This window comes from Musa acuminata, chromosome BXJ2-3, assembly GCF_036884655.1.
Source record: "Musa acuminata AAA Group cultivar baxijiao chromosome BXJ2-3, Cavendish_Baxijiao_AAA, whole genome shotgun sequence".
NCBI classification, from domain to species: Eukaryota; Viridiplantae; Streptophyta; class Magnoliopsida; order Zingiberales; family Musaceae; genus Musa; species Musa acuminata.
The window spans coordinates 4,504,158-4,527,807 of NC_088340.1; the positions used below are offsets into that span (position 1 = coordinate 4,504,158).

General features: G+C 39.6%; 3 protein-coding genes across 9 annotated transcripts; all 3 read right to left on the reverse strand.

The window, feature by feature from the left end:
• Nucleotides 1-511: 511 nt before the first annotated feature.
• LOC103977468 (homeobox-leucine zipper protein HOX16) lies at nt 512-2,924 on the reverse strand. Its single transcript, XM_009392986.3, has 4 exons — nt 2,407-2,924; nt 2,176-2,315; nt 1,442-1,681; nt 512-1,150 (listed from the first exon to the last, which is right to left on the reverse strand). Exons 1-4 carry the CDS (start codon nt 2,516-2,518, stop codon nt 752-754), a joined length of 891 nt encoding a protein of 296 aa, XP_009391261.2. The 5' UTR covers nt 2,519-2,924; the 3' UTR covers nt 512-751.
• On the reverse strand, nt 2,533-20,949 carry LOC108952340 (uncharacterized). Of its 7 annotated transcripts, none has more exons than XM_065098457.1 (9): nt 20,813-20,949; nt 17,387-17,512; nt 16,919-17,065; nt 15,408-15,597; nt 14,898-15,330; nt 14,418-14,765; nt 13,843-13,909; nt 13,571-13,681; nt 2,533-2,936 (listed from the first exon to the last, which is right to left on the reverse strand). In XM_065098457.1, exons 6-9 carry the CDS (start codon nt 14,668-14,670, stop codon nt 2,861-2,863), a joined length of 507 nt encoding a protein of 168 aa, XP_064954529.1. In that variant the 5' UTR covers nt 14,671-14,765; nt 14,898-15,330; nt 15,408-15,597; nt 16,919-17,065; nt 17,387-17,512; nt 20,813-20,949; the 3' UTR covers nt 2,533-2,860. The 7 variants fall into 7 exon arrangements, with proteins under 7 accessions (XP_064954529.1, XP_064954527.1, XP_064954526.1 ...); XM_065098455.1 differs by having other exon boundaries at nt 14,415-14,765; XM_065098454.1 differs by lacking the exon at nt 2,533-2,936 and adding an exon at nt 11,508-12,245 and having other exon boundaries at nt 13,571-13,909; nt 14,415-14,580; nt 14,647-14,781.
• On the reverse strand, nt 20,718-23,456 carry LOC103977470 (glucan endo-1,3-beta-D-glucosidase 1). The gene has a single exon (XM_009392989.3). The coding sequence runs from the start codon at nt 23,296-23,298 to the stop codon at nt 21,094-21,096; it is 2,205 nt and encodes a 734-aa protein (XP_009391264.2). The 5' UTR covers nt 23,299-23,456; the 3' UTR covers nt 20,718-21,093.
• Nucleotides 23,457-23,650: the final 194 nt, after the last annotated feature.

A 23,650-nucleotide genomic window follows, 5' to 3' on the forward strand; every position in this document is an offset into this window, starting at 1 on the left:
GATGCAAGCAACAAGCATCGACTGCAAGCTAAACCACTCGTTGCAGAGCCAAAGCCTGAAGGAACAAGCAACATCACGGTCGAGATCAGCATCAATAGAGAAGAGAATCGTGTTAGAGTGCTCAATCCACATAAAGAAGCCAAAAGTGCAGCTATCGCAGATGTTTCAACCCTTAGCAGAGGTAAAAATACTCTTCTACTATCATCCTGCTTATCTTCTCTCTTAACAGATAGGATCGAACAGAGTCTTTTTCGAGGAAGAACTGTCCACAGCATCCACGGATTGGCTCTCCCTGAATCCATGTCTTGTGGAGTGCAATTGACAGATCGATCACAGTTCTTGACTGGGCATTATTTTTCCATCATCAAAAGTATAATTTCAGTAAGAATATTAGAAGGAACATGTTGTTCCTTCTCGTGTTGATGGTGAAAGAGAATTATGTATCAGAAAGCTTCAACAGTTAATGCCAAAGAAGAGAGTATAAATGCAGAATTTTGGATGAATCATGCAATGGAACAAATATAGATCTGATATTATAAGCTGTTGACACCGATGCTAATTGTAACCACAGCAATCCTCACAAAGGATATAATAGCAACACTACAATGCACAGAAAGAGTCTTCTCCTCGGACATGACACAGAGCATATCATCATCATACACTAACTCAGCATTGCTTACTAGTGAACACTAGTAGAGATGAGGGAAGGGAGGAGGAGGAAGAGGAGAAAGAGAGAGATCTCCGTTTTTGCTCAGCTCCAAACCCACCAATCCAGCTGCGCATCCACTTCATCCTGGTGGTGGTGCTCCGCCGCGAACATGCCGTCGGAGTAGTAGTTGCACCCCTCGTCGCTCACGTCCTCCTCTTCCGAGTGAACCCGGCCGCCGTCGACGGGGCCCATGCAGTGGTAGCCCTCCGGGAAGTAGGACACCTCGCTGCTGTCCACCAGCTGCTTGGCGGCCTCCCCGTCGACCACCGCGCTCCCGCCGCTCCCCGCGCTCAGCCTGTCCTCCGCCTTCGTCTGGACGGCCAGGGTCGCAGGATCGGCGACTGATGCGGCGGCCTGAACGTCTGATTTCGTCCCGGCGATCCCCGCGGCTCCCGCTGAAGCTGCTGTCCTGCTCTGGAGCTTCTCGGTCAGTGAGATCACCTGAGAGATCACAGTGAAGGTTCAACGTGTTGGAATCTCACGTAGGCAATGTTAATGGTCGCTTTCTCATGGTGCGGTGAGAACAAAAGCATTCCTTTCTTTCCCTCTTTCTCTTTCTCCCAACAAAAGAAGACAACGAATGACATTCTCCACCATTAGGAATGGTCAAATTGCACAGTTGATGGAGACCCAGGTAGAACCGATTCCTTGTTACGATTGGTGAAACTCTTGTTGATTGAACTGCGAATTGCACTACTTTACCAGAGAGGGAGAGAAAGAAAGAGAGATTGCCTGGGATCGGAGGCGGTCGTTTTCCTTGAGGAGGGAGTCATGGTCGGAGAGAAGAGAGCCGTAGGAGGATTTGAGGCGGTCGAAGTCGTGCTCCAGCTGCTTCGTCTTCCACCGGGCGCGGCGGTTCTGGAACCACACCGCCACCTGCCGCGGCTGCAGGCCAAGCGTCCGGGCCAGCTCGCTCTTCCGCTCCGGCTCCAGCTTGTTCTCCGCCTCGAAGCTCCGCTCCAGTAAGCGTACCTTTTACTTCAACACTTTATGTTACTTCATTCGATCAAATCCAGCATTTATTCTGATACATCACTGTTTCCTAAAGCCAACACCCAACCAAGAACATATTCTTCCTTTAAACTAAGCATGCATCCAACGAAGCAGGGCAACTCTCTCTCTCTCTCTCTCTCTACCTCCCAACAGTTCGATCTCCTTTGTTTCTATCTTCAGGTTTCATGTAGAGTTAAGCGACTGACACGCAACAGGTGATGAGGGTCATTCATGCCCATGTTCACAACAAGAAACAACACAACAGGCCATATGGCAGCGGGAATTTGATCAAACACATGTCCTCGTGGCCATACATCGGTAGAATTTTCTACCGATGTAATAGATTTACTGTTCCTATCATTGTCTCGTTTGCTGTTTTGTCTTCGTTTTGTTCTCACGCACTCACATCAAGATCCACCAATAGCAACTCATGAGATGATCAAAAGGTGGAGGGAGGAGATGTAGACTATTACCTGCTCCGGCGAGAGGCGGCGCTTCTTGTCCGGCTGCTGCTCGTCGTAGTAGTACTCCTCCTCCAAGAGCTCTTCCGGCGACGTGAAGAACGGCCGCCGCTTGTTCGCGCCCTCCGCTGCAGCCAACGCCGATCTCGCCCCTGTAATTTGGAAAACACCCTCAGTAAGCCATCGACGTGGATACTCTCAAGGGCAGTATCGGAAACGAAGGCTCAAGATGATACAACCCACCTCCGAAGACCGGACTGCTACCGCCGCCGCCGCCGCCGCCTAACAGGAGCATCCGCTGCCCGTGGCGGCCGCGCGACGAGGAGGAATCAAAGATCAGACGAACACGATCCATCACCCGATCTCACGCTATATGTATAGACACTATATCTAAAGACGGAGGACTTCTTGACCGGTTAGAGGAAGACGGCGGCGCTCTTATGGCGGAAGAAGGAGGTGGACCAGAGGAGCCGAGTTGACGTCATCATCGGGATAAGGGAAAACCCCATCATGTGGCGAACGCGGCGGGGGATCGACTTCCTCGGGGACCAGCAGCACCGAGGCTTCGCCGGGGATCGCCTCGGGACCCGGCGACGGAGGGAACCACCAACTTGGGAGGTGGATGCGGGAGCTCGAGTTTCCGGCGAGCAAGAAGCTTCCTTTTTACGGCTCTATTTGGCGTGGAGAGGCTTCGCGACTAAAGTTGAGAGGGCGGAGGAGAGCGGTGATATATAGCCCGGAGGGTGGTGGTACGTGTTGTGACTAAAATGCCCCTATCGGAAAAAGATATCTCGAGATAAAGTAAGTAACGAGTTTGGCCACGAGACAAACATGACATAATAAAATAAATAAAATTCAAATTAAAGCACTTACGATAAATTATAAATCGAGATTCAATCATTTTTTAGATTATGATTCATTTTAACCCTTAACTATAACTATAGATCTATGGTTTACTCGTATCTAAAATAACTCATATATTTTAAAAAATATAACATATAAATCTCTTCCGTAAAGTCTAAGTTAACTAACTTCATAATTTAATTTACGCATATTGACTCATAATAAACTATTAATATAATGATACATGTAATTTATGATTAATTCATTCTAGCCCTTATAATTTTGGTCATGGATCTTTTAAACCCTTATGATTTACTCGTATCTAAAATAATTTTTATATTTTAAAAAATATAGCATATAAGTATCTCCCATTAAGTCTGAGTTAATCGACGTTAGAATAAGCTTACAATATTTGCTAACTTATAATAAATCATTAATATAATGATATATATAATTAAAGTTTAAAATTGAGACCTCTATCAATAGCTAGATGAGGCGTCACCATGGAAGCAACCATCACCAACAGCACCGAGTCGTTGTTGTCTAGCATGGTGTTGTATGCACATGACCTCTCCCTCACTAACGATGAGCTTATGAGTTACCTAATGTCACTCACTAACTTGAGGGCGTATACCACCATGTTGACCACCACAACACTGCCTGTCGCTGTGAACAACATCTGCTTTGATCCCGACTAATACCATAATACCTTATAAGCCACCTCCCGCGAAGCATGGCATCATGAAGACGGAGAGCAAATGAAAGAAGCAATTGGGGATGAAATGAGGAGGGGTGGGGAGGAAGATACCCAAGAGTTGGTAGCAACGACTATGTGTGTATCTTCCTCCCCACCCCTCCCCAACCCTTATGGATCGGAAGCTCCTAAGCTCGTCATTAATGTAGGAGAGGCTATGGGCGTACAATGCCCTACTAGGTAGCAGCGACTCGGTGCTACTGTTGGTAGTCGCTTCCACGATGACACCTCCTCCCGCCATTGATGGAGGTCTTAATTTTTTTAAAACTTAAATTATATATATATCATTATATTAATAATTTATTATGAATCAGCATAAATAGACTTTAACATCTATTAACTCATATTTGATGTGAGGTGCTTATCTGTTACGTTTTTTAAAATGTATGAGTTTTTTTAGATATGAGTAAATCATAAGGGCTTAAGAGATGCATAAGTTATTTTAGACTATAAGGATTAAAAATATATAAGTTATTTTAGACATGAGTATTAAGAGTGTTAGGATCGGAGCGGCACTAAGAGGGGGGGGGTGAATTAGTGCAGCGGATTAAAACTTCGATTTTAACAAAATCTTTCGTACGATAAGAACGGAACTTGAAAAGTTTAACTTGAAAGCGTATTCTTAAAGTTGCACAGCAAGGGTAATAAGGAACTAAAGCAGTAAGAAGATTTGCAGTAATGTAAATGACAATAATAAAATGCAAACCAGAGATTACGCCGATTTTTAGAGTGGTTCGGTCAAATGACCTACTCCACTTGCGATGCCCCTCTTCGATGAGGCTCCCACCTTCACTAGCAAATCTCTTGAAATGGAAGGGTAAACACCCCTCTTACAACCTTTTACAAACAGTTCAACCTCTTACAAATTTTCAATAAGAAAGAAGGAGGAGAACTCTCTAACAAATTGAAAACAAGACTTGCTAAGACTTTCTAAGACTTTTCTCTCGATCAAAATGCTTCTCAAAAAGTTGTAATCTCAGCTGAGATTTGAGGGGTATTTATAGGCCTCAGGAGGATTCAAATTTTGGGCTCCAAAATTTGAATTCTCTTAGGGTTCCCGGTGCTGGAGGTGCCACCGCCCAGCCAGGCGGTGCCACCGCCCAGCGCTCGGGTGCTGGACGGTGCAACCGCCCAGCCAAGGAGGTGTCACCGCCCAGCCATGCGGTGCCACCGCCTGGCTCTCCGGTTCACTTGGTTTGGCTTACTTTTAGCCCAAACCAAATCTGACTTTGGCCCCAATTGGCCCCTAACCAGGATATAGGATTATCTTCTTAATCCTAATCCTAATTACAAGTGAACTACATAACAAAACACATCCTAAGCAATTTATCAACCGCGAGCGTCAAGTCTTGTTCCGGCGAGCTTTCCGACGAACTTCTTCCGACGGGGTCCAAGCACGCTCCCGAACTTATGATGACTTTAATGAGTAGCCGAGACTTCTCGGTGATCTCTGCGAACCTCCCACGATCTCTTCGGCGAACTTCCAACAGGTTCCCGATTTCTTCTCGGTTGGTTCCATCATCATCTCCGACGATTCTTCGGACTCTTAAACGTTCATCGAACTTGACTCCGGTATTCTTGCTTTGTATTTTCTGGTTATCGTAGTTAATCCTGCATACTTAACTCAATAATATGGATTAGATCAAATAACCCATCAATTGATTTTATCATCAAAATCCGAGATTCAACAATCTCCCCCTTTTTTATGATGACAATCAATTGATGACGGAGTTAAACGTAACTCCCCCTATCTATATGCCATATTATGAGAAGATAAAACACTTGAATTTCATCATTGAATTCAAGTATAAACCGATAAGCTCTAACCGTAGAACTTATCGTTATTCTCATTAAGCATAATGTAAATGCGAAACTTTGATGAAAATCTTTTTCAAGTCGAAAGATAAGAGACAAATTTTACTATGACAAGAGAAAGATTTTCAACTTGAATTGCATGATTATACATTTTAGACATGCATTCAATATGATCAATCAATCTTACGATATTTTCAAGGATTTTGCAAGGCATATAAGATAATCATCGATCGATCACTTTTCTCAAGAATTTTGCAATTCATATTTTGTCATGCTATTAAGAATGATATAAGTCATCACTTTTCTCCCCCTTTGTCATCAACAAAAAGGAAAATGAGACTTGAAGCACATATTTTGTCATACAACGATTTTATCATTGAAAATTAAGTATGCAAAAATATTTACGCAGAGTTCATTTTAGAGGAAAATTCAGCATGCATTCATATTATCTAATCTCTTCTTTCTATGAATAACAGAAATTGTAGATGTATAAGAGAGAGATTGGGATAAAAAATTCAAGTAGTAATTTCACGAAGTCAAGATCATAATTCGAATACAAACTCATTCAAATCGTCAAATTCATGAAAATCTCAACATTACTTTTTAATCATCACATAAGGCATTTAAAGAATTTTTGAAACATAGGAGAATGATTAATTTAAGCATACAATGTTTCAATCAAATTCAAGTCATGAATGCCAATACTTTCATATTTGTAAGTATCAATTCATGAATGCCAAAAGATATTATTTGTGATTCCAATTTTGCAAGATCAAGATTATGATTTAGATAAAACTTATTTAAATCAAATCGCTAACTTGAAATTCATAATCAAGTAATCAAAGTCGATTTCGAGATTTCACAACATGTCATATGGAATTTGAACGAGAATGAGAGATGGAAAGAAGATGAAAAACTTTACGGAAAATCCAATCAAACAAGTTTATTGTTTAGGGACAATTTAACATACCTAATTCCCTTCTAATGAATTCAAATTGGTCTTCATTCAAGGCTTTTGTGAATATATCTGCTAATTGATGCTTTGTGTCGATGAATTCTAGAACAACATTATTGTTAAGGACATGATCGCGTATGAAATGATGCCTAACGTCGATGTGCTTAGTTCTAGAATGCTGAATTGGATTTTTAGTAAGACATATGGCACTAGTATTATCACATTTTATGGGAATATTTTTAAAGTGAATTTCATAGTCTTCTAATGTATTTTTCATCCAAATGACTTGTGCACAACATGCACTTGCAGCTATGTATTCGGCTTCTGCCGTAGATAGTGCAACTGAATTTTGTTTCTTGGAAGTCCAAGAAACAAGTGCATGTCCTAAAAATTGGCATGTTCCGGATGTACTTTTTCTATCTATTCTGCATCCGCCAAAATCGGCATCCGCATAGGCTATTAAATCAAAATTTTCAGATTTTGGATACCATAATCCTAAATTTGGAGTTCCTTTAAGATACCTAAATATTCTTTTAACACTTTTGAGATGAGATAATTTAGGATTTGATTGAAACCTAGCACAAAGTCCTACACTAAACATAATATCCGGTCTAGTCGCGGTAAGGTAGAGTAGACTACCTATCATTCCCCTATATGTTTTTTGATCGAAATTTTCACTATTTTCATCCATATCTAACTTAGTCGCAATACTCATATGGGTGTTTATTGCTTTTGAATTATCCATGTTAAATCGTTTTAACAATTCTAATGTGTATTTAGATTGGTTAATAAATATACCATCCTTAAGTTGTTTGATTTGTAATCCTAAAAAGAAAGTAAATTCCCCCATTAAACTCATTTCGAATTCATGACTCATAGATTTGGCAAATGATTCACATAGTGATTCATCCGAAGAGCCAAAAATAATATCGTCAACATAAATTTGCACAATAAGAAAATTATTTTCAAAATGTTTAATAAACAATGTAGTATCAACCTTACCTTTGGTAAAATTATTTAAAATAAGAAAGGAACTAAGCCTTTCATACCAAGCTCTAGGAGCTTGTTTCAAGTCATAGAGTATTTTGAATACATGATTAGGAAAAAGAGTATTTTCAAATCCGGGAGGTTGTTCGACATATACTTCTTCGGAAATAAAACCATTTAAGAAGGCACTTTTAACATCCATTTGAAATAGTTTAAAATTATTACTACTAGCATAGGCAAGGAGCATCCTTATGGCTTCTAATCGAGCCACGGGAGCGAAGGTTTCTTCGTAATCGATACCTTCTTCTTGGTTGAAACCTTTGGCCACTAATCTAGCCTTGTTTCTAACCACGATACCATTTTCGTCTTGCTTGTTTCTAAAGACCCACTTAGTACCTATGACTAAGTGGTCACTTGGTTTAGGAACAAGCTTTCATACCTCATTCCTCTCAAATTGGTTCAATTCTTCTTGCATTGCAATGACCCAAAAATATCTTTTAAGGCTTTGTCAATGCATTTAGGTTCAATTTGAGAAAGGAAAGCGACGTTAGCACAGAAATTTTTGAAAGAAGAACGAGTTTGAACCCCTTTTGATGTATCTCCTATAATTTGCTCTTTTGGATGAGCATCTACATACTTCCATTCTTTTGGTAAAGAAATTTCGGAAGAAGATGCATTCAAATGGCTATTTTGAGGAGAGGGTTCATTTAAATTCAAATTATCAAAACCAAGATCATCATCAAAATCATTTTTCTTTAAATCGGAAATTTCATTAAAAACTACATGAATAGACTCTTCTATTACTAAGGTTCTTTTATTAAAAATCCGAAAAGCCTTAGAAACGGAAGAGTAGCCAAGAAAGACGCCTTCATCGGATTTAGCATCAAATTTACCTAAGGCATCATTTTCATTTAAAATAAAGCATTTACAACCAAAACCTTTAAAATAAAAAATATTTGGTTTTTTGTTATTCCATAATTCATAGGGAGTTTTTGATAGAGATGGTCTTATTAGAACCATATTCATGATGTAGCAAGCCGTATTTACGGCTTCGACCCAAAAATATTTGGGTAAACTATGTTCATTTAACATAGTTCTTGCCATTTCTTGTATGTTTCTATTTTTTCTTTCAACTACACCATTTTGTTGAGGATTTCTTGGAGTTGAGAAGTTGTGATTGTATCCATTAACTTCGCAAAAATTTTGAAAGTCATGGTTTTGAAATTCACCACCGTGATCACTCCGAATTGATGAAATCATGAAGCCTTTTTCGTTTTGAGTGAGTTTACAAAATTTAGAGAAACACTTAAAGCAATCACTTTTGTGAGCTAAGAAATATGTCCAAGTGTATCTAGAGTAGTCATCCACAATCACAAAAGCATATTTGCTTCCACCTAGACTTGTTATATCAATTGGTCCAAATAAGTCCAAATGGATCAATTGTAATGGTCTAGTGGTGCTAATTTGATTTTTTGGTTTGAAGCTTGTTTTTATTTGTTTGCCTAGTTGACATGCATCGCATACTTTGTCCTTAATAAACTTTATATTTGGAATTCCTCGTACTAATTCTTGAGATGAGATCTTAGATATTGTTTTCATGCTTGCATGGCCTAATCTCCTATGCCAAAGCCAAGCATCATCATTTACGGCGGAGAAACACATTTCATTACTTAGTTCATCAAGATTGATGGTATAGACATTATTTTGTTTTAAAGCAATCATAGTCATGTTATGATTTGGTTTTTCAATAATGCACATATTTGATTCAAATCTAACGATGTAACCTTTATCGCATAGTTGACTAATACTCAAGAGATTATGTTTCAATCCATCAACTAGTAAGACATCATCAATGGAAAAATTAAATTTGTTACCAATAGTTCCCTTGCCAATGATTTTGCCCTTGTTGTTGTCTCCGAAGGTAACGTAACCTTCTTCTTTGCTAGTGAGCATAGAGAAATGAGATGGATCTCCAGTCATATGTCTTGAGCATCCACTATCGAGATACCATCTCTTGCTCCTAGCTTGTGGGTTTGTCTACAAAAGAGGATGATTTTTAGGTACCCATTTGATTTTGGGTGCCTAAAAAATTGACCCACTAACTTTGTTATTTATTATTGAATTCTTTATAGTTCCTTTAGGAACCCATATTAATTTTTGTGAACTAATTTTTCTAAATAGGCATTTGTAGGCAATATGTCCGGATTTGCAACAAAAGTTGCATTTCATATAAGAGGAAACATGTAATGTAGGTCCTTTTATGAAAGTGGTAGGATTTTGATGTAATCCTTTTACAAATCCAATTCCATTTCTATTTGCGATGTGACCCTTGTGTGCAAGAATCATATCTAATCCTTTGCTACCAACCTTAAACTTGTTTAGGACCCTTGTGTAGGACCCTTGTTTAAGGTTTCCTTAAGAAGCAAATTTTCATTTTTTAATGCTTCTAAGTGCTCACACTTAGAGCATGGAGGAGTTTGAAGACTATCAAACTTATCTTGTAGCAAAGCATGCTCTTTCTTTAAGATACTTAACTTCTTGCTAACAATTCTATATTCATCAAATAATTCATGAAAAGCGATAGATAGTTCTTCAAAAGATAAATCTTCATTAAATAAATCGCATACCTCTTCTCCTAACGCCATTAGCGCGTAATGAGCAACTTGCTCGGTGTTGGACTCCTCTTCTTCGGATGCGCTTGAATCATCCCACGTTGCCTTGAACGCCTTCTTCTTTGATGTTCTCTTTTTGGCTTGAGGACAATCGTTCTTATAGTGTCCCGGTTTTTTACATTCATAGCAAATCACTTGGTCCTTCTTTTGTTCAAATTTATTTTTTGTATTATTTTTAAATTTGTTCTTTCTTAAATATTTTTAAAATTTTTGAGTCAAAAGTGCAATGTCATTGTCACTGTCCTCATCACTTGATGTTCCTTTCAAGTGGTCTTCTTGTGATTTGAGTGTCATATCCTTCCTGTTCTTTGGAAGGGGGTTCTCGAGCTCGTCGTGAGCTTGACATGTCATTTCGTAGGTCATTAGAGACCCAATGAGTTCTTCAAGAGGGAATGCTTTAAGGTCTTTGGCATCTTGAATGACCGTAATTTTTGGATCCCAACTTTTAGGGAGAGATCTTAAGATTTTAGTTACTAGTTCAAAGTTAGTAAAATCTTTACCAAGAGCTTTGAGTCCATTGATGACATCCGTAAACTGGGTGTACATGTCTCCGATGGACTCACTTGGTTTCATTCGGAAAAGTTCATAAGAGTGCACAAGGATGTTGATTTTGGACTCTTTCACTCGGCTAGTGCCTTCATGAGTAACCTCAAGAGTTCTCCAAATATCAAAAGTCGAATCACACATTGAAACACGATTAAATTCGTTTTTGTCTAATGCACAAAACAAGGCATTCATAGCCTTTGCATTTAAAGCAAAAACCTTCTTCTCCGATTCATTCCATTCGCTCATCGGAAGAGAAGATTTTTGAAATCCATTCTCAACAATAGACCAAAGCTCAAAGTCCATAGAAATGAGGAAGATCCTCATGCGAGTCTTCCAATATGTGTAATCCGACCCATTAAACAAAGGTGGTCGTGCAATAGAGTGGCCCTCTTGCATGCCGGAGTAAGCCATCTCTCTTGGGTGTTAAACCAAATATGAGAGATAACCTTGCTCTGATACCACTTGTTAGGATCGGAGCGGCACTAAGAGGGGGGGTGAATTAGTGCAGCGGATTAAAACTTCGATTTTAACAAAATCTTTCGTACGATAAGAACGGAACTTGAAAAGTTTAACTTGAAAGCGTATTCTTAAAGTTGCGCAGCAAGGGTAATAAGGAACTAAAGCAGTAAGAAGATTTGCAGTAATGTAAATGACAATAATAAAATGCAAACCAGAGATTACGCCGATTTTTAGAGTGGTTCGGTCAAATGACCTACTCCACTTGCGATGCCCCTCTTCGATGAGGCTCCCACCTTCCACTGGCAAATCTCTTGAAATGGAAGGGTAAACACCCCTCTTACAACATTTTACAAGCAGTTCAACCTCTTACAAATTTTCAATAAGAAAGAAGGAGGAGAACTCTCTAACAAATTGAAAACAAGACTTGCTAAGACTTTCTAAGACTTTTCTCTCAATCAAAATGCTTCTCAAAAAGTTGTAATCTCAGCTGAGATTTGAGGGGTATTTATAGGCCTCAAGAGGATTCAAATTTTGGGCTCCAAAATTTGAATTCTCTTAGGGTTCCCGGTGCTGGAGGTGCCACCGCCCAGCCAGGCGGTGCCATCGCCTAGCTCTCCGGTTCACTTGGTTTGGCTTACTTTTAGCCCAAACCAAATCTGACTTTGGCCCCAGTTGGCCCCTAACCAGGATATAGGATTATCTTCTTAATCCTAATCCTAATTACAAGTGAACTACATAACAAAACACATCCTAAGCAATTTATCAACCGCGAGCGTCAAGTCTTGTTCCGGTGAGCTTTCCGACGAACTTCTTCCGACGGGGTCCAAGCACGCTCCCGAACTTGTGATGACTTTAATGAGTAGCCGAGACTCCTCGGTGATCTCTGTGAACCTCCGACGATCTCTTCGGCGAACTTCCAACAGGTTCCCGATTTCTTCTCGGTTGGTTCCATCATCATCTCCGACGATTCTTCGGACTCTTAAACGTTCATCGAACTTGACTCCGGTATTCTTGCTTTGTGTTTTCTGGTTATCGTAGTTAATCCTGCATACTTAACTCAATAATATGGATTAGATCAAATAACCCATCAATTGATTTTATCATCAAAATCCGAGATTCAACAAAGAGATGCATGACCAAGATTACAAAGGCTAAAATAGACTTTAACCTATAATTGTACGAAGTTATATAAATTAATTTAATTCAAATAAAATTATAATTTTTATATGAGAAATGTCAATCTGATTTAATATTAATATTTATTTTCTTTTAATGATGATGTGATTTTGACTTTTTCTTCTGATAACAACACATTAGGCAAATGCTTCATATAAAAATAAGGGGTTGGATTCTCTCAACTAATTGCAAGGATTCAATTGTGATCGGACAATTGATGGTCGAAATAGATGGTCGGATGTCATCAGTGGATTGTGGTATGGATCTGATGCTGGAATTGGAATATCCATTTTAGAGGTATGATTAGAGAAAATCCTCGTCGGACCTGTGCGGTGGACCAACTCTATCATGTTCAAATCAGGCCATAAATGACCGGGAATTCTTTGCGTCCAAATGTTGGGACTTGCTTCCAAGAAATCTTAATTGCATTTGTTTTGTTCTCCTCCAATTATGTCATGCCAAAAGCTTAAGCTTTTGATGAGATATGATCTGTATGTTTACGCTCCTTTTTAAGATTTTTTTGTCCCGCATCGTAGGTGATCAAATATATAGTATTTTTTTAAATAATAATAATAATAATAATAATAATAATAAAATAGAGTATTTTTTTTGACACTATGGTATATCTAAGAAGATAAATTAATGAGCCATAACATGTTTAATAGATTTATAATATTATCATCTTTATATTTTTAGTAAAGGAGTGTTAATATTTCATCCTATTAAAAAAAAAAAAAGATTAGTTGGAGTTGAGAATTAACATACAAGTTCAATAAATAATATATTGTTACACAAGTCATGAATCTCAAGTTCAAACCTCATATACTTCATTTGATAGTAAGTTTATTTTTAAACTCTCCAAACATAATTAAAGCCCTGTTTTTAATCCCATTTATAACCATTATTAGTGAGAGGTATTAATAATAAAAGTAGTTAATAGAAAAATATAACTCTTATATTTTTAGTATTTTTTTCACTTTATATACAAAACATAACTTTTATACCTTTCAGGTAAAATATTAAGATTGGTTGGTTGATCTGACCAGTAATCAATCCACTGACCCAAGACTTATTAATCAAATCATTGTTTTATCCAAATTTGTTATCATTTATGAAAAAAAAATGAAAATACTCATGAAAAATTTTCTATGTCAAATTCCCTCACAACAATAAAAGGAATAAAAAGGAAAAATAAGTTACCGTGATGAAGCTGCCGGCCATCCTCGTCGTATGCATCCCACCTCTTTGAACATAGCCCTTTGTGCCAAGGAGAGCTGGCAAGCCAACAAAGTGACCCCACTCCCACTCCCACTGCAAGCAGATAGAGACGGCTCATTAAATCAGTGAAGGCACCAAATTCCATGCACTTGAAAGAACATGTGAATCTCGACAGAGAAGGCATCCCATCAGCCTGCTGATATGTAGTTTTCTGCTGAAAACAATGCTTCTCTTTCTTATCATGCATGGGGGACCTTCTCAGAGCAAGCTTGCCATCTATCTCATCAACCACCAAAGCACAACTCTTCTTCACCCTTGTTCCTACCAGAAAGAAAAGAAGAACAAAAAAAAAGAGAGTTGATTAGTCTCTTATCAGTAAATAATTAGAAAATGATGATAATTTATATTTTTCAATTTAATTGTTGTCCAATAATCATGCAGCATATTCACTAGATGGGTTGTAGATATATAACATCCTTGCAGAACTCCACAAGTTCTAATACAACAGTTTTTATATACAAAGTATACATCTAATTATAATCTGAGTTAAAACAAAGGATTAAACTTTTAAAATAATAAAAAGATTTTTTTTTATCTATCCGAGGTTTATTTCCATATAGTTTCTTTGTTTAACATATGCTTGTGGTGTCATACTCCTCAAAGATTTTGAAATTTATTTATTTTCTTCAAAGGAGAGTTTGTTTTCTTTTAATTGTTTCCATAGTACTAAAGGCAAAATGAAGAGGTAACTAAAAGATTTCAGATAAAATGATAGTAATAGTAAAAAACTAGTTTAGAATCACACAAACAAGTCAAAGAAAGTGACCACCGAGATTTGGCCGGGGGACAGCGTGGACCACCGTGGATGCCACCTGGGCCCCACCGGCACCATCTACCAGCAGTCGCGCATGCGCCACATGTTCATCTGGCCCCACAAAAAGAGTGACGTGCCGCTGGTGGAGGAACACATGGGGGAGGTGGGTCGACTGTTCCTGCAGTAATAGATAACAGATGTTAGGACATGCAGCTTCCTCGTACATACCTACTGTTACCGTCACCATGCGGCAGCTCCTTCGTTTCATCCATCGGTGCTTGAGCTTGAAAGCCACAGCCTGACAGCATTTAAGATGCTTATCATCCGTTGATGGCAGCGCCAGTGGAGTCGATCACCCAAATCCTGATAAGAAAACAAGCTGATGATGACAGATTAAACAGCATCTTTTACCAGGAAACTTGGAGAATGCTCCATCTGCAGCCAAGATGTTGCCAAATAAATAGAATTCATCAAGAAGAGACGTGCATCAGCTACCTTGACGCATTAGACCATGACTTTAATACGCCACCATTGTCAGCTAATGTCGGTGGCCACCACTTGATTCAGATATGATCTGCATTACAAGATTTGGTGCTGCCCGAGGCTCCCCACATATAGCTAAGGAAATGTTCATAGCAGAAGATCGATATCCGATGAGGCTATTGACATGGTCCTTCAAAGCTCAGGTTAGTATTTCAAAATGAACAAGGGAGGGATAAAAGAGAATGTTCAACCTCAGACTATATCAGCGTCCACATTTTATAGTCGATCCTTAACCACTCATGGTTAAGGAAATATTCCTTGATTTTCTTGACATAATGTGATATATCTATCAGTGAACTCAGTCATTGTTTTTGGCGTTACGGTGGCCACATGTCAAACTCCGGATGAGGGTGAATATTGTCCATATCAGCCACAAAGGGATAACCTGTAAGAAAAAACAAAATTGAAACCATATTTATTATAAAGAAGCTTGTAAAAGAAGAAAGTGAATGTATGGATTACATCAAAGAAGCAGATCCGTGCAAGCAATGTGTTGAGATGGGCCACACTGATCATCTACAAACTGCAGCAAGTCGTATGGAAATCAGGGAGCATCGCTTACTGCTCTAAATCATATATCTCAGGCATCTCAAATTTCATGGACTATGGAAATGGAATGTAAACTTTGTCCCTCTCAGAGTGGACCTCCATACTGTCAAGATAGCATGGCCTCAGAAACACAAGCAATTCTATAAGAATTTAGGCATTAATGAATATTTAAGATGTGTTTCTACTTCCATATGCACCTCAGATCTCATTCAAAGTTCGTATGACCATGCGATCTAACATGTCTTATAGATGAAGAAAGATACAAGCAGTGCTAGCACATTTAGAGGGGTTGCCTTTTCAACTTATTCTTGGATCTGGTGAAGTGGTGAGTTCATATTCTATATGGGTACCTCTTTTTCAATGTTGTCTGAACCAACATGCCACTGGCCCACTGAAGTGGTGGAGAATCCACCTCCTTTTTTTCTACTATATTCAGCTTTGTGGGTCTCCTCTCCTGACAGAAAACAAAAGCTGAGATGCTAACAAGTATTATAGACTTCCATTAAGCTCCTTTTCCATGAAACAAACAACCCATATGGAATTGTTTCCTATCACTTCATCTTTAGTTTCAGTAGTTAGATACTTTTTTCCCTTTTTTTTTTTTAAATTTTCCAACATGATATCAAGGGAGGGAGAGAGGCACCACCATGTGTTACAGCAAGAAAGGCATTTGAAACATATATTGACTTCTCCACAGATGCTTCCCACCTCCAGTTTTATGCTTTGGTTACACCCTATTGGTTGGGTTCAGAAGTGGAGGCATGCAGCCAGTGAGGAAAGTCAACTGAACTCGGTGTTAGCCTGACGACCTTCATGTGCCTCAATTTCCCACAGTAGCAGCCAGTGCCTCCGGGAGAAAGAATAGATGTCAATGGATCCCCATAGCTGGTTATGTCAACTTGAAACCTACATGACATTCCATTGATCTTCCAATGGTAATAGCTACAATTTGCTTTCCTTCTTTCTCACTTTCTATCTAGTTGAGAAGTGATGGTGGAATCTTATGAGACATAGAGGATCAGAGCTTGTTATGGATCTTATTAGACACGTTGGGATGCGTGTTCTATTCACTCTATATAATAAGATGGACATCTTTGTCATGCTACTGCATCTGAGGAATAGGAACAAAAGCAAGTGGGAGGTTGAAGGGGCTGAGAACATAGAAAAAGTTGATGCAGGTGGTGATGATACGAGCCATTGTCAAGTAGGCAGCTCTTTAGATACAGTAGGATGAGTAAGGTGGGAGGATGAGTAGTGCTCCCTTTCAATTTTCTAATGCCATATCTTGTCAAAGGTGCTTTCCCTCCCCTTTCCATATACTTTGAAAAGGTAAGATTCTAAGAGACACAGAGAGAGCAATAAAACAGCTATCTATAGATTACTGAGATATGCATATCGAACAAGAAGAATAAGATGTCACTTACATGGAGTTGTGGCTTGAGCTCCTGTAAGATGTCTCCGTGCAACCTTTGGCAATTGCTTGATATGTCCTTAGTAATTCTTGCGAAATGAGATGCTGGGAAATATTTGTTTCAGTCTCTTGAAATGACATGTTGGGTGCATGCCTTCTCCTTGAAGAAAGAAAGAGGGAGAAAGAATGAGAGGTACATCATTGCTGACTATCAATGATGCAAAGCTTAAAGAGATGTCTTCTGATGACTCTGATAGTTCTGCAGATCACTGTTTAACTATGTTAAAAAGCAAAGGTTAAATATGAAGATGACTATTACTATTACAAGAAAGTCATGTCTCAATTATCTTGGATCAGCTACATGGACCTACAGCTATTTCTGATCAACTTTAGCTAATATATTCTCATTATTTGTTCCAAGAAAACTCTTCTGCCAGCTCATGTTAAGTTGATTTAAGTGTCAGTCAGCTTTCTATCTTACCTCCCTTTTGAAGATTTTCCCTTCAAACGAGCAACTTTACTGGTCTTCTTCTGTCTGATTTTAGATGGCATATTGGCATTGGGAACTTAGCAACGCTTCCTTCCACCTTCAAAATCAGCTTATTTCCTTTCAATAAGAAGAAACAAAAGTTACTCTCCAATTTCTGAGCCTCAAGAACACAAACATTTTACAAGCAGAGTGCAAGAAGACAAAATTTCAAGTCAAAAACGTGTTATAGTGTAGGCAACATCAAGAGAAGTAAACATAAACCACAACAATTTTAAGACAAAGAACTCCCCATGGTCTTCCCTCGAATTAGGAACTGGAGCTAATAACATAATCAAGAGACATGCATTCACTAAACCCATAAAGCACTAGAAGAAAATTAGGTTGATAAACTATATTAAGTGTGTGACATTTCATTTCCCTCGCTTATCTTCTGTTCAAACATCACCTTCCTATGTCATTCATTGTGTTAGTGAACTAGTAAATCCAAATGTCAACAAATTTATTTACCACAATCCAGAACAATTTAAAGAATAAAACACATGGGCCTAGAGATCTTGCCCTCCAAGAGGCTGTATCACTGATGATTATAGAAACCCAGGTGCTAAAAATTATGACTCTTACAATTAAGTCGCAATTTGATACAAATAAATCAAAACGCTTTAAACATCTTAGAAATGTTTAAATGAAAGATGCAAAACATCATAACATTAATTAATAGGTGGCTAGTTAATAAGTATGAAGTTGTCAATTAAACTACATGCAACAACGACTGGAATCTATAATTGTAGCTATAAGTGCATGAAATATTAATCCAGGTGGAGTAAAATAGGTCATTTGAAAACTAAAGAATACTTCGTAACAATAATAAATTGGTTGTGTGAGAGAATGATTTGTCATATGCAGAAGTAGCTACATTAGAGTTCACAAACTAATGGAAGATATAGTGTTATCAAGAAAATATCCACAGGTACTTCAGACAAATAAAGCAAATGATCTAAAACCAACTTCGGCTAAAACAGAAATAAACAAATCCATGATAGGTTCACTGCTCCCGCCCAGAAACACATTTATATTTTACAACATCCGTGGACTTAGTACCTTACACACTTGGATTGGTCAACATGCTCAAATTTTCCTTAATGGAGATTTCAGGACATTCTCTAAAGAACGAAGTCAAAAAATTTTGATGAGCTTATTTAGTAATATCATCTAAGATCTTCAATTTTGAATAATACCATCCATACCGGGCGGTACGTAACGGTCCGTCAATAGACCAGTACACGGACCGCTCGTCATTGGACGGTATTATATATATATATATATATATATATATATATATATATATATATATATATATATATATATATATATATATATATATATATACCGTTCGGTATACAGTATCATACTGTATCGAGGGAATCTCGAAACTTCAGTACGGTATGATATTTCAATCCTTAGATAAATATCTCACAGAGCAACATCCATGAACAAGACAAAGAAAAAGGTCCAATGTTATCTTCTCAAAGATTTTACACATCATAAAGATGGCTTGACCTAAAAGCAGAATCAATCTGAGATTCTTACTTTTGATTCGATTGCACCAATTCATGCACAATATCGTGTTCCCAAAATACTGTAGTTGAAAGTCTCAAGATTTTGATTTGTCCTTTAAAATGTAGCACAAGACCATGCTCCTCATTCTCTCCGGTATGGATGTCCTAGCCGTGACCTGAACTGGCTGTCGAATGCCACAATCTTCCTCATGATCATCATAGCTCAAGTAAATTTCAAAAAATTCTTGCCCAGTGATAGTAAAATTTTAAAGCATGAGGAATATGTTTCTCCTGAAGTTGACATAAACACATAAAGAAAGAACTTTCAATCAGGAAAAACTTTCTAACATGTAGCAGCTGCCACATTGGAGTAGCATCGATACACAGGGATTTAGGCAAGTCTTCAAATAAAATTGTTAACGGATATGCTACAGCTGAAACAGTTATACATTCAAATTTGACTAATGCCTTAGAAAAACAAATGTCATGGATTTATCTCGTGTGCAAAAGAAGAAATAAAACTTTGTAGAATCACAAGTAGACATGCAAGAACCAAGGCTGACAAGACATTAGCAAGCAATTCATAGAATCATCACTAGACACATTGGCCGATAGTAAGAGAAGACATGCAGCAAGCAATTTCAGTTAACAAGAAAGAAATTACTGTTTAAAGCATCATAAGCCATCTGATTGCTAGCATTGGACATAAATGGGAAGATATATATTGACATTTTGTCCTAGTTTCACCGTTTTTATCAGAACCAAACTGGAGAAACATACTCAATTTCTACTTAGCAAAACAGAAGAAAAGGCCAATTCAGTAAGGACAGAACTCCTTTTCAACATTTTAAATCTAATAAGTTCAACTTTCAATTGTCTAACTTTTGAACCCATTCTCAGTATTTCGAATCTAAAAGGTCTAAACTTCCAATCATTTAATTTTTCTCTTCATATCTAAATTTCAAATTATACTGCTCCATATCTCTTGATGTTTTTTTGGATATCAACCAATAAAAGGTTAAAAAGCAAAAGGACAGCTAGACATTATACCTAAGTGGGAGTAATGAGCACATAAGCTCTTCTCAAGCATCAAAATGTCATGTATTATCATTGAGCCTGGAGTAGAGCATCCAAGATATTGCAAAAGTGAACCGTTACATACCAATCCACTACTTCTATTATTCAAAGACCTCCTTTAAATTGGATAGTTATTATATGTACAAGAAAATAATTGTTACAAGCTCTTGATTATTTATTCAAATCAAGAAAGAAAATCTAGTACATCTCAGTATAAATAATGATGTGTACTAAGAAGAAACAAACCCTAAATATGGTTTTGTCTTGAAGTCATTAATGGGAGATATATTTAAATGTACAACAAATGTTTCTCTTCAACTGTCTGAGAAAATGTATGATACATCATACACCTGTACTATCCAAAATGGAGTACATTTTCTTTGCATGATGAGAAAAAGATCACTTCAACAATGAGATCAAAAATTCTAATCAAGTCTCAATTACTTCTACCATTCAGCAGATGACTATAAATATGTTGTAAGTACAAGTTATAAAGAAATTGCATACTAATGATTTAAGGAATTATGTGTTTGTTCCTTTGATCAGGAGTGTGTTCTGTTTTTCACACAAGTATTTCTAAGATGATTACAGAGTAAATGAATCCTGATTTTCAAATTTTATGCAATTGGCAGCTGCACTTTTGTATCCATACTTAAATGGTGGTACATAGATGAATTATTTCCGCAGAGTACACAAGTCAACACATAAAAATTTTATTATCATAACACAAACAATGGTTTCCTATAACAATAATCTCACATAGAAAACAAATCAATAAATCTACCTTCATATCCTCAAATCAAACTTTATTTCTCATATCAAGCAAACAACAAATCAACTGCTGCTGGTCTCTTCCAGTATCAACGCTAAACAATATTTATGTTTAAATTTCAACAATCATATGCCCTCTGGCAGTGGTAGTATCATAAGCTTGTGACATTCATTTTCTTATTGGCTTGCTATCAATCTCCTCAAAGTTATTTGATGACTATAAACACACCTGTGGAATCCTTTAACATCTAAAACAACAGCTGCAGTGTGATGTATCACGTACATCAGCTCTCTTCAGTGACAGTAGTGACCAAACCAGCCATTTCTTACCCAACCCAAGCTCCCTTCCCCACTATCACCTCTACTATGAAGCCACCAGAGCAAATTAGAAAGTGAGTTACCATCATCATACCCATTTAATCCTCTTGTTTTCTCCAAAGCTGTCTCTTTATCATACACTCCTTCCATTGCATAAACAAACCCCTTCCATCCTTCCGCAACCCCTTCCCTTGACAAAGCAGGTAAGGTCCACTTCACCAGCTCCTGGACAAATCCAACATCACGGAACAGAACCTCAGTTATGGGCAATAGTGGCAAAACCTGAATTCCAAGCCGGCATTCTTTCCATTCAGCAGGAGCAAACCACAGGCCACTGTCTCTCTTGTTAGCCCACAAGACTCCTACCACTCTGTTGTCCCTGGTGAAGTCATCCTCATACAATCCTTCTCCCTCCTTAACATGCCACCATGTCTCCGCAGCCTGAATCTCAAATGCCGCAAGTGTCGAACCGATCGACACAAGGTGAGTGTCCCCATAGCTTAATCCCATTAGAGCTGCTGAATAATAAGCATTCACGGCTTCGCTGGTACTCTCTTGATTCCGCCCATCCGCAAACTCTGTCAGTCCTCCTGCCCAAGAATGCAGCTTCCAGACATCGAAGCATCTCAATCGGGTATATTTGGCTTGTTGCTTGCGAGACAATGTCATGAAATCAGCCATCATGGAGTAAGCCTGCGGCCTGTACATCCTCGCCCATGCTGGGTCAAACTTGGCAAGCACAGCGATCGCATAGAGGAAGTAACCTAGATGGTAATGATGATCGTTGAAGATCCCGAACCCAAAATCTGCACCAGAGTCGGTTGATCCCTGCTTCGTGACCATGCCACCCCATTTCGGATCATACAAGAAGCCATTTCCATTGAAGCTCCCATCCAACCACGGAGTGATTGAATCCTTCAAGAACTGCTGCACGATGGGGATGACATCGGGAAATCCGACTTCCTCCGCAATCAAAGCCAACCGAGCAGCTCGAGCGATGGCCTTCCCGTAGAAGTAGGACGAAGTGGTCGTGATCGGAGCAGAAGTCAAGCCGTTGACGTCCTTGGAAAGGGCGGACATGATCTCCGCGTAACCGTCCTCGTTGGTGCCTTTTGTCGAATGCCAGGTGATCGGAACCGTCTCCGTCTTCAACAACCACGAATCGCCCACGACCCCGACGAGCTCACCATCGATGCTGTTGTACTTGAAATCCTTCAGCACGGAGACGCGGCTGCCATCGGAAGAGAGGAGACGGAGGTGAAGAGGGTGGGCGAGGAGGAGCAGGTCGCCCCACCCCTTCTTCTCCCACTTGTACTCCACGCAGAACGGCCGGTCGAAGGAGGCCTCCCCGGACACCGGGTAGCAGGCGCTGAACTGGTCGAGGACGGCCTCGAGTCCCGGGTCCGGAAGGAAGGCGACCCGGACGACGCCCGCGAAGTCCGGCGTCGTGAGCAGCGAGTTGCCTTGCTGTGACAGCTGCAGCGGCGACGAAGAGTAGCAGAGGAAGGTCTGCCCGCTGTTGAGCCGGAGCGTGTGCTTGGTGCGGGCGGCGTTGGCGGACACGTCGATGAAGGCGTTGACCGAGGAGATCGAGAAGGGGGCGGCGGATCCGCCTAGGGTGGCGCAGGTGATGAATGGACTGCCGCGGACGAGGAAGAAGCGGAGGGCAGGGGGAAGGTCAACGGTGACGCTGAGGTCGTCGAAGGACGAGACAACGTGCCGACCGGAGGAGTCGGAGGAGGAGATGGTGAGGTCGGGGGTGAAGGACTGGTAGATGTAGGCGGGGGTGTGGAAGCGGGATGGGTAGCAGAAGGTGAGAGAGGAGGAGGAGGCTTTGACGAGGTATGGGTGGATGTACTCAGGCTGGTCGCCATTCTTAAGGGTGAAGTTCTGGAAGAAGGAATTGGTGGGAAGGGGAGAGGAAAGAAGTGAAGGGGAGAAGAAGGTGGAGGGATCAGGGAGGACAGTGGACTGGGCCTGGGGGAAGAGGAAGGGGGCGGTGGTGGAGTGGTCGTGATGGTGGTGACGGTGGAAGGGCATTGTGGGAGGAGGAAGAGGAGGAGGAGGAAATTGACCTTGAGAGGGAAGAGGAGGAGGTCTTGATGGCCTTCTCTTCTTGAGGGTTTGGGTTATTATAAGGGTCGACACCCTGCTCAGCTTCCTCCCCAACTTCTTCAGCATATCCTTGTTTTGATCTGGTGACCGTGTCGGTTGAGATTGATGAGGTGGGAACCGTTGATCTGTTTGAATTTGTCTTCTTCCTCCTTGACTGGAATGTGAGTTGACCCACTAATAACAGCGTCGGCTAGAGACTACGATCTCGGTCTGCTCATGAGCAGAACTGAAGCCATCCACACCACACCAAGAACTCGCAAGAACAGAAAACAATGGCCTTCTCCGAGATGTAGTGGTCTCATCATGTTGCAGTAAACTGGAAGTGCAAGAATCTAATGCGAGAATGGGGTGGATTGCAAGGCAGGGGAAGTCATCCCCAAGGAATCAGGTGGCTTAGGGTGCTAAGCAAGACATGAAG

Bases quoted from the DNA above. Each gene is read 5' to 3' on its own strand.
- LOC103977468 (XM_009392986.3), bottom strand. From the start codon at position 2,518: ATGGATCGTGTTCGTCTGATCTTTGATTCCTCCTCGTCGCGCGGCCGC. The intron at 2,316-2,406 runs GTGGGTTGTATC...TCCAAATTACAG, and splicing joins TAGCAGTCCGGTCTTCGGAG to GGGCGAGATCGGCGTTGGCT. The intron at 1,682-2,175 runs GTAATAGTCTAC...TTGAAGTAAAAG, and splicing joins GCCGCCTCTCGCCGGAGCAG to GTACGCTTACTGGAGCGGAG.
- LOC103977470 (XM_009392989.3), bottom strand. From the start codon at position 23,298: ATGCTGAAGAAGTTGGGGAGGAAGCTGAGCAGGGTGTCGACCCTTATA.
- LOC108952340 (XM_065098451.1), bottom strand. From the start codon at position 14,670: ATGAAACGAAGGAGCTGCCGCATGGTGACGGTAACAGTAGGTATGTAC. The intron at 13,910-14,414 runs GTCACTTTCTTT...TCTTTCTGGTAG, and splicing joins CCCCCGGCCAAATCTCGGTG to GAACAAGGGTGAAGAAGAGT. The intron at 12,246-13,570 runs GTAACTTATTTT...TATTGAGTTAAG, and splicing joins TGGCCGGCAGCTTCATCACG to TATGCAGGATTAACTACGAT.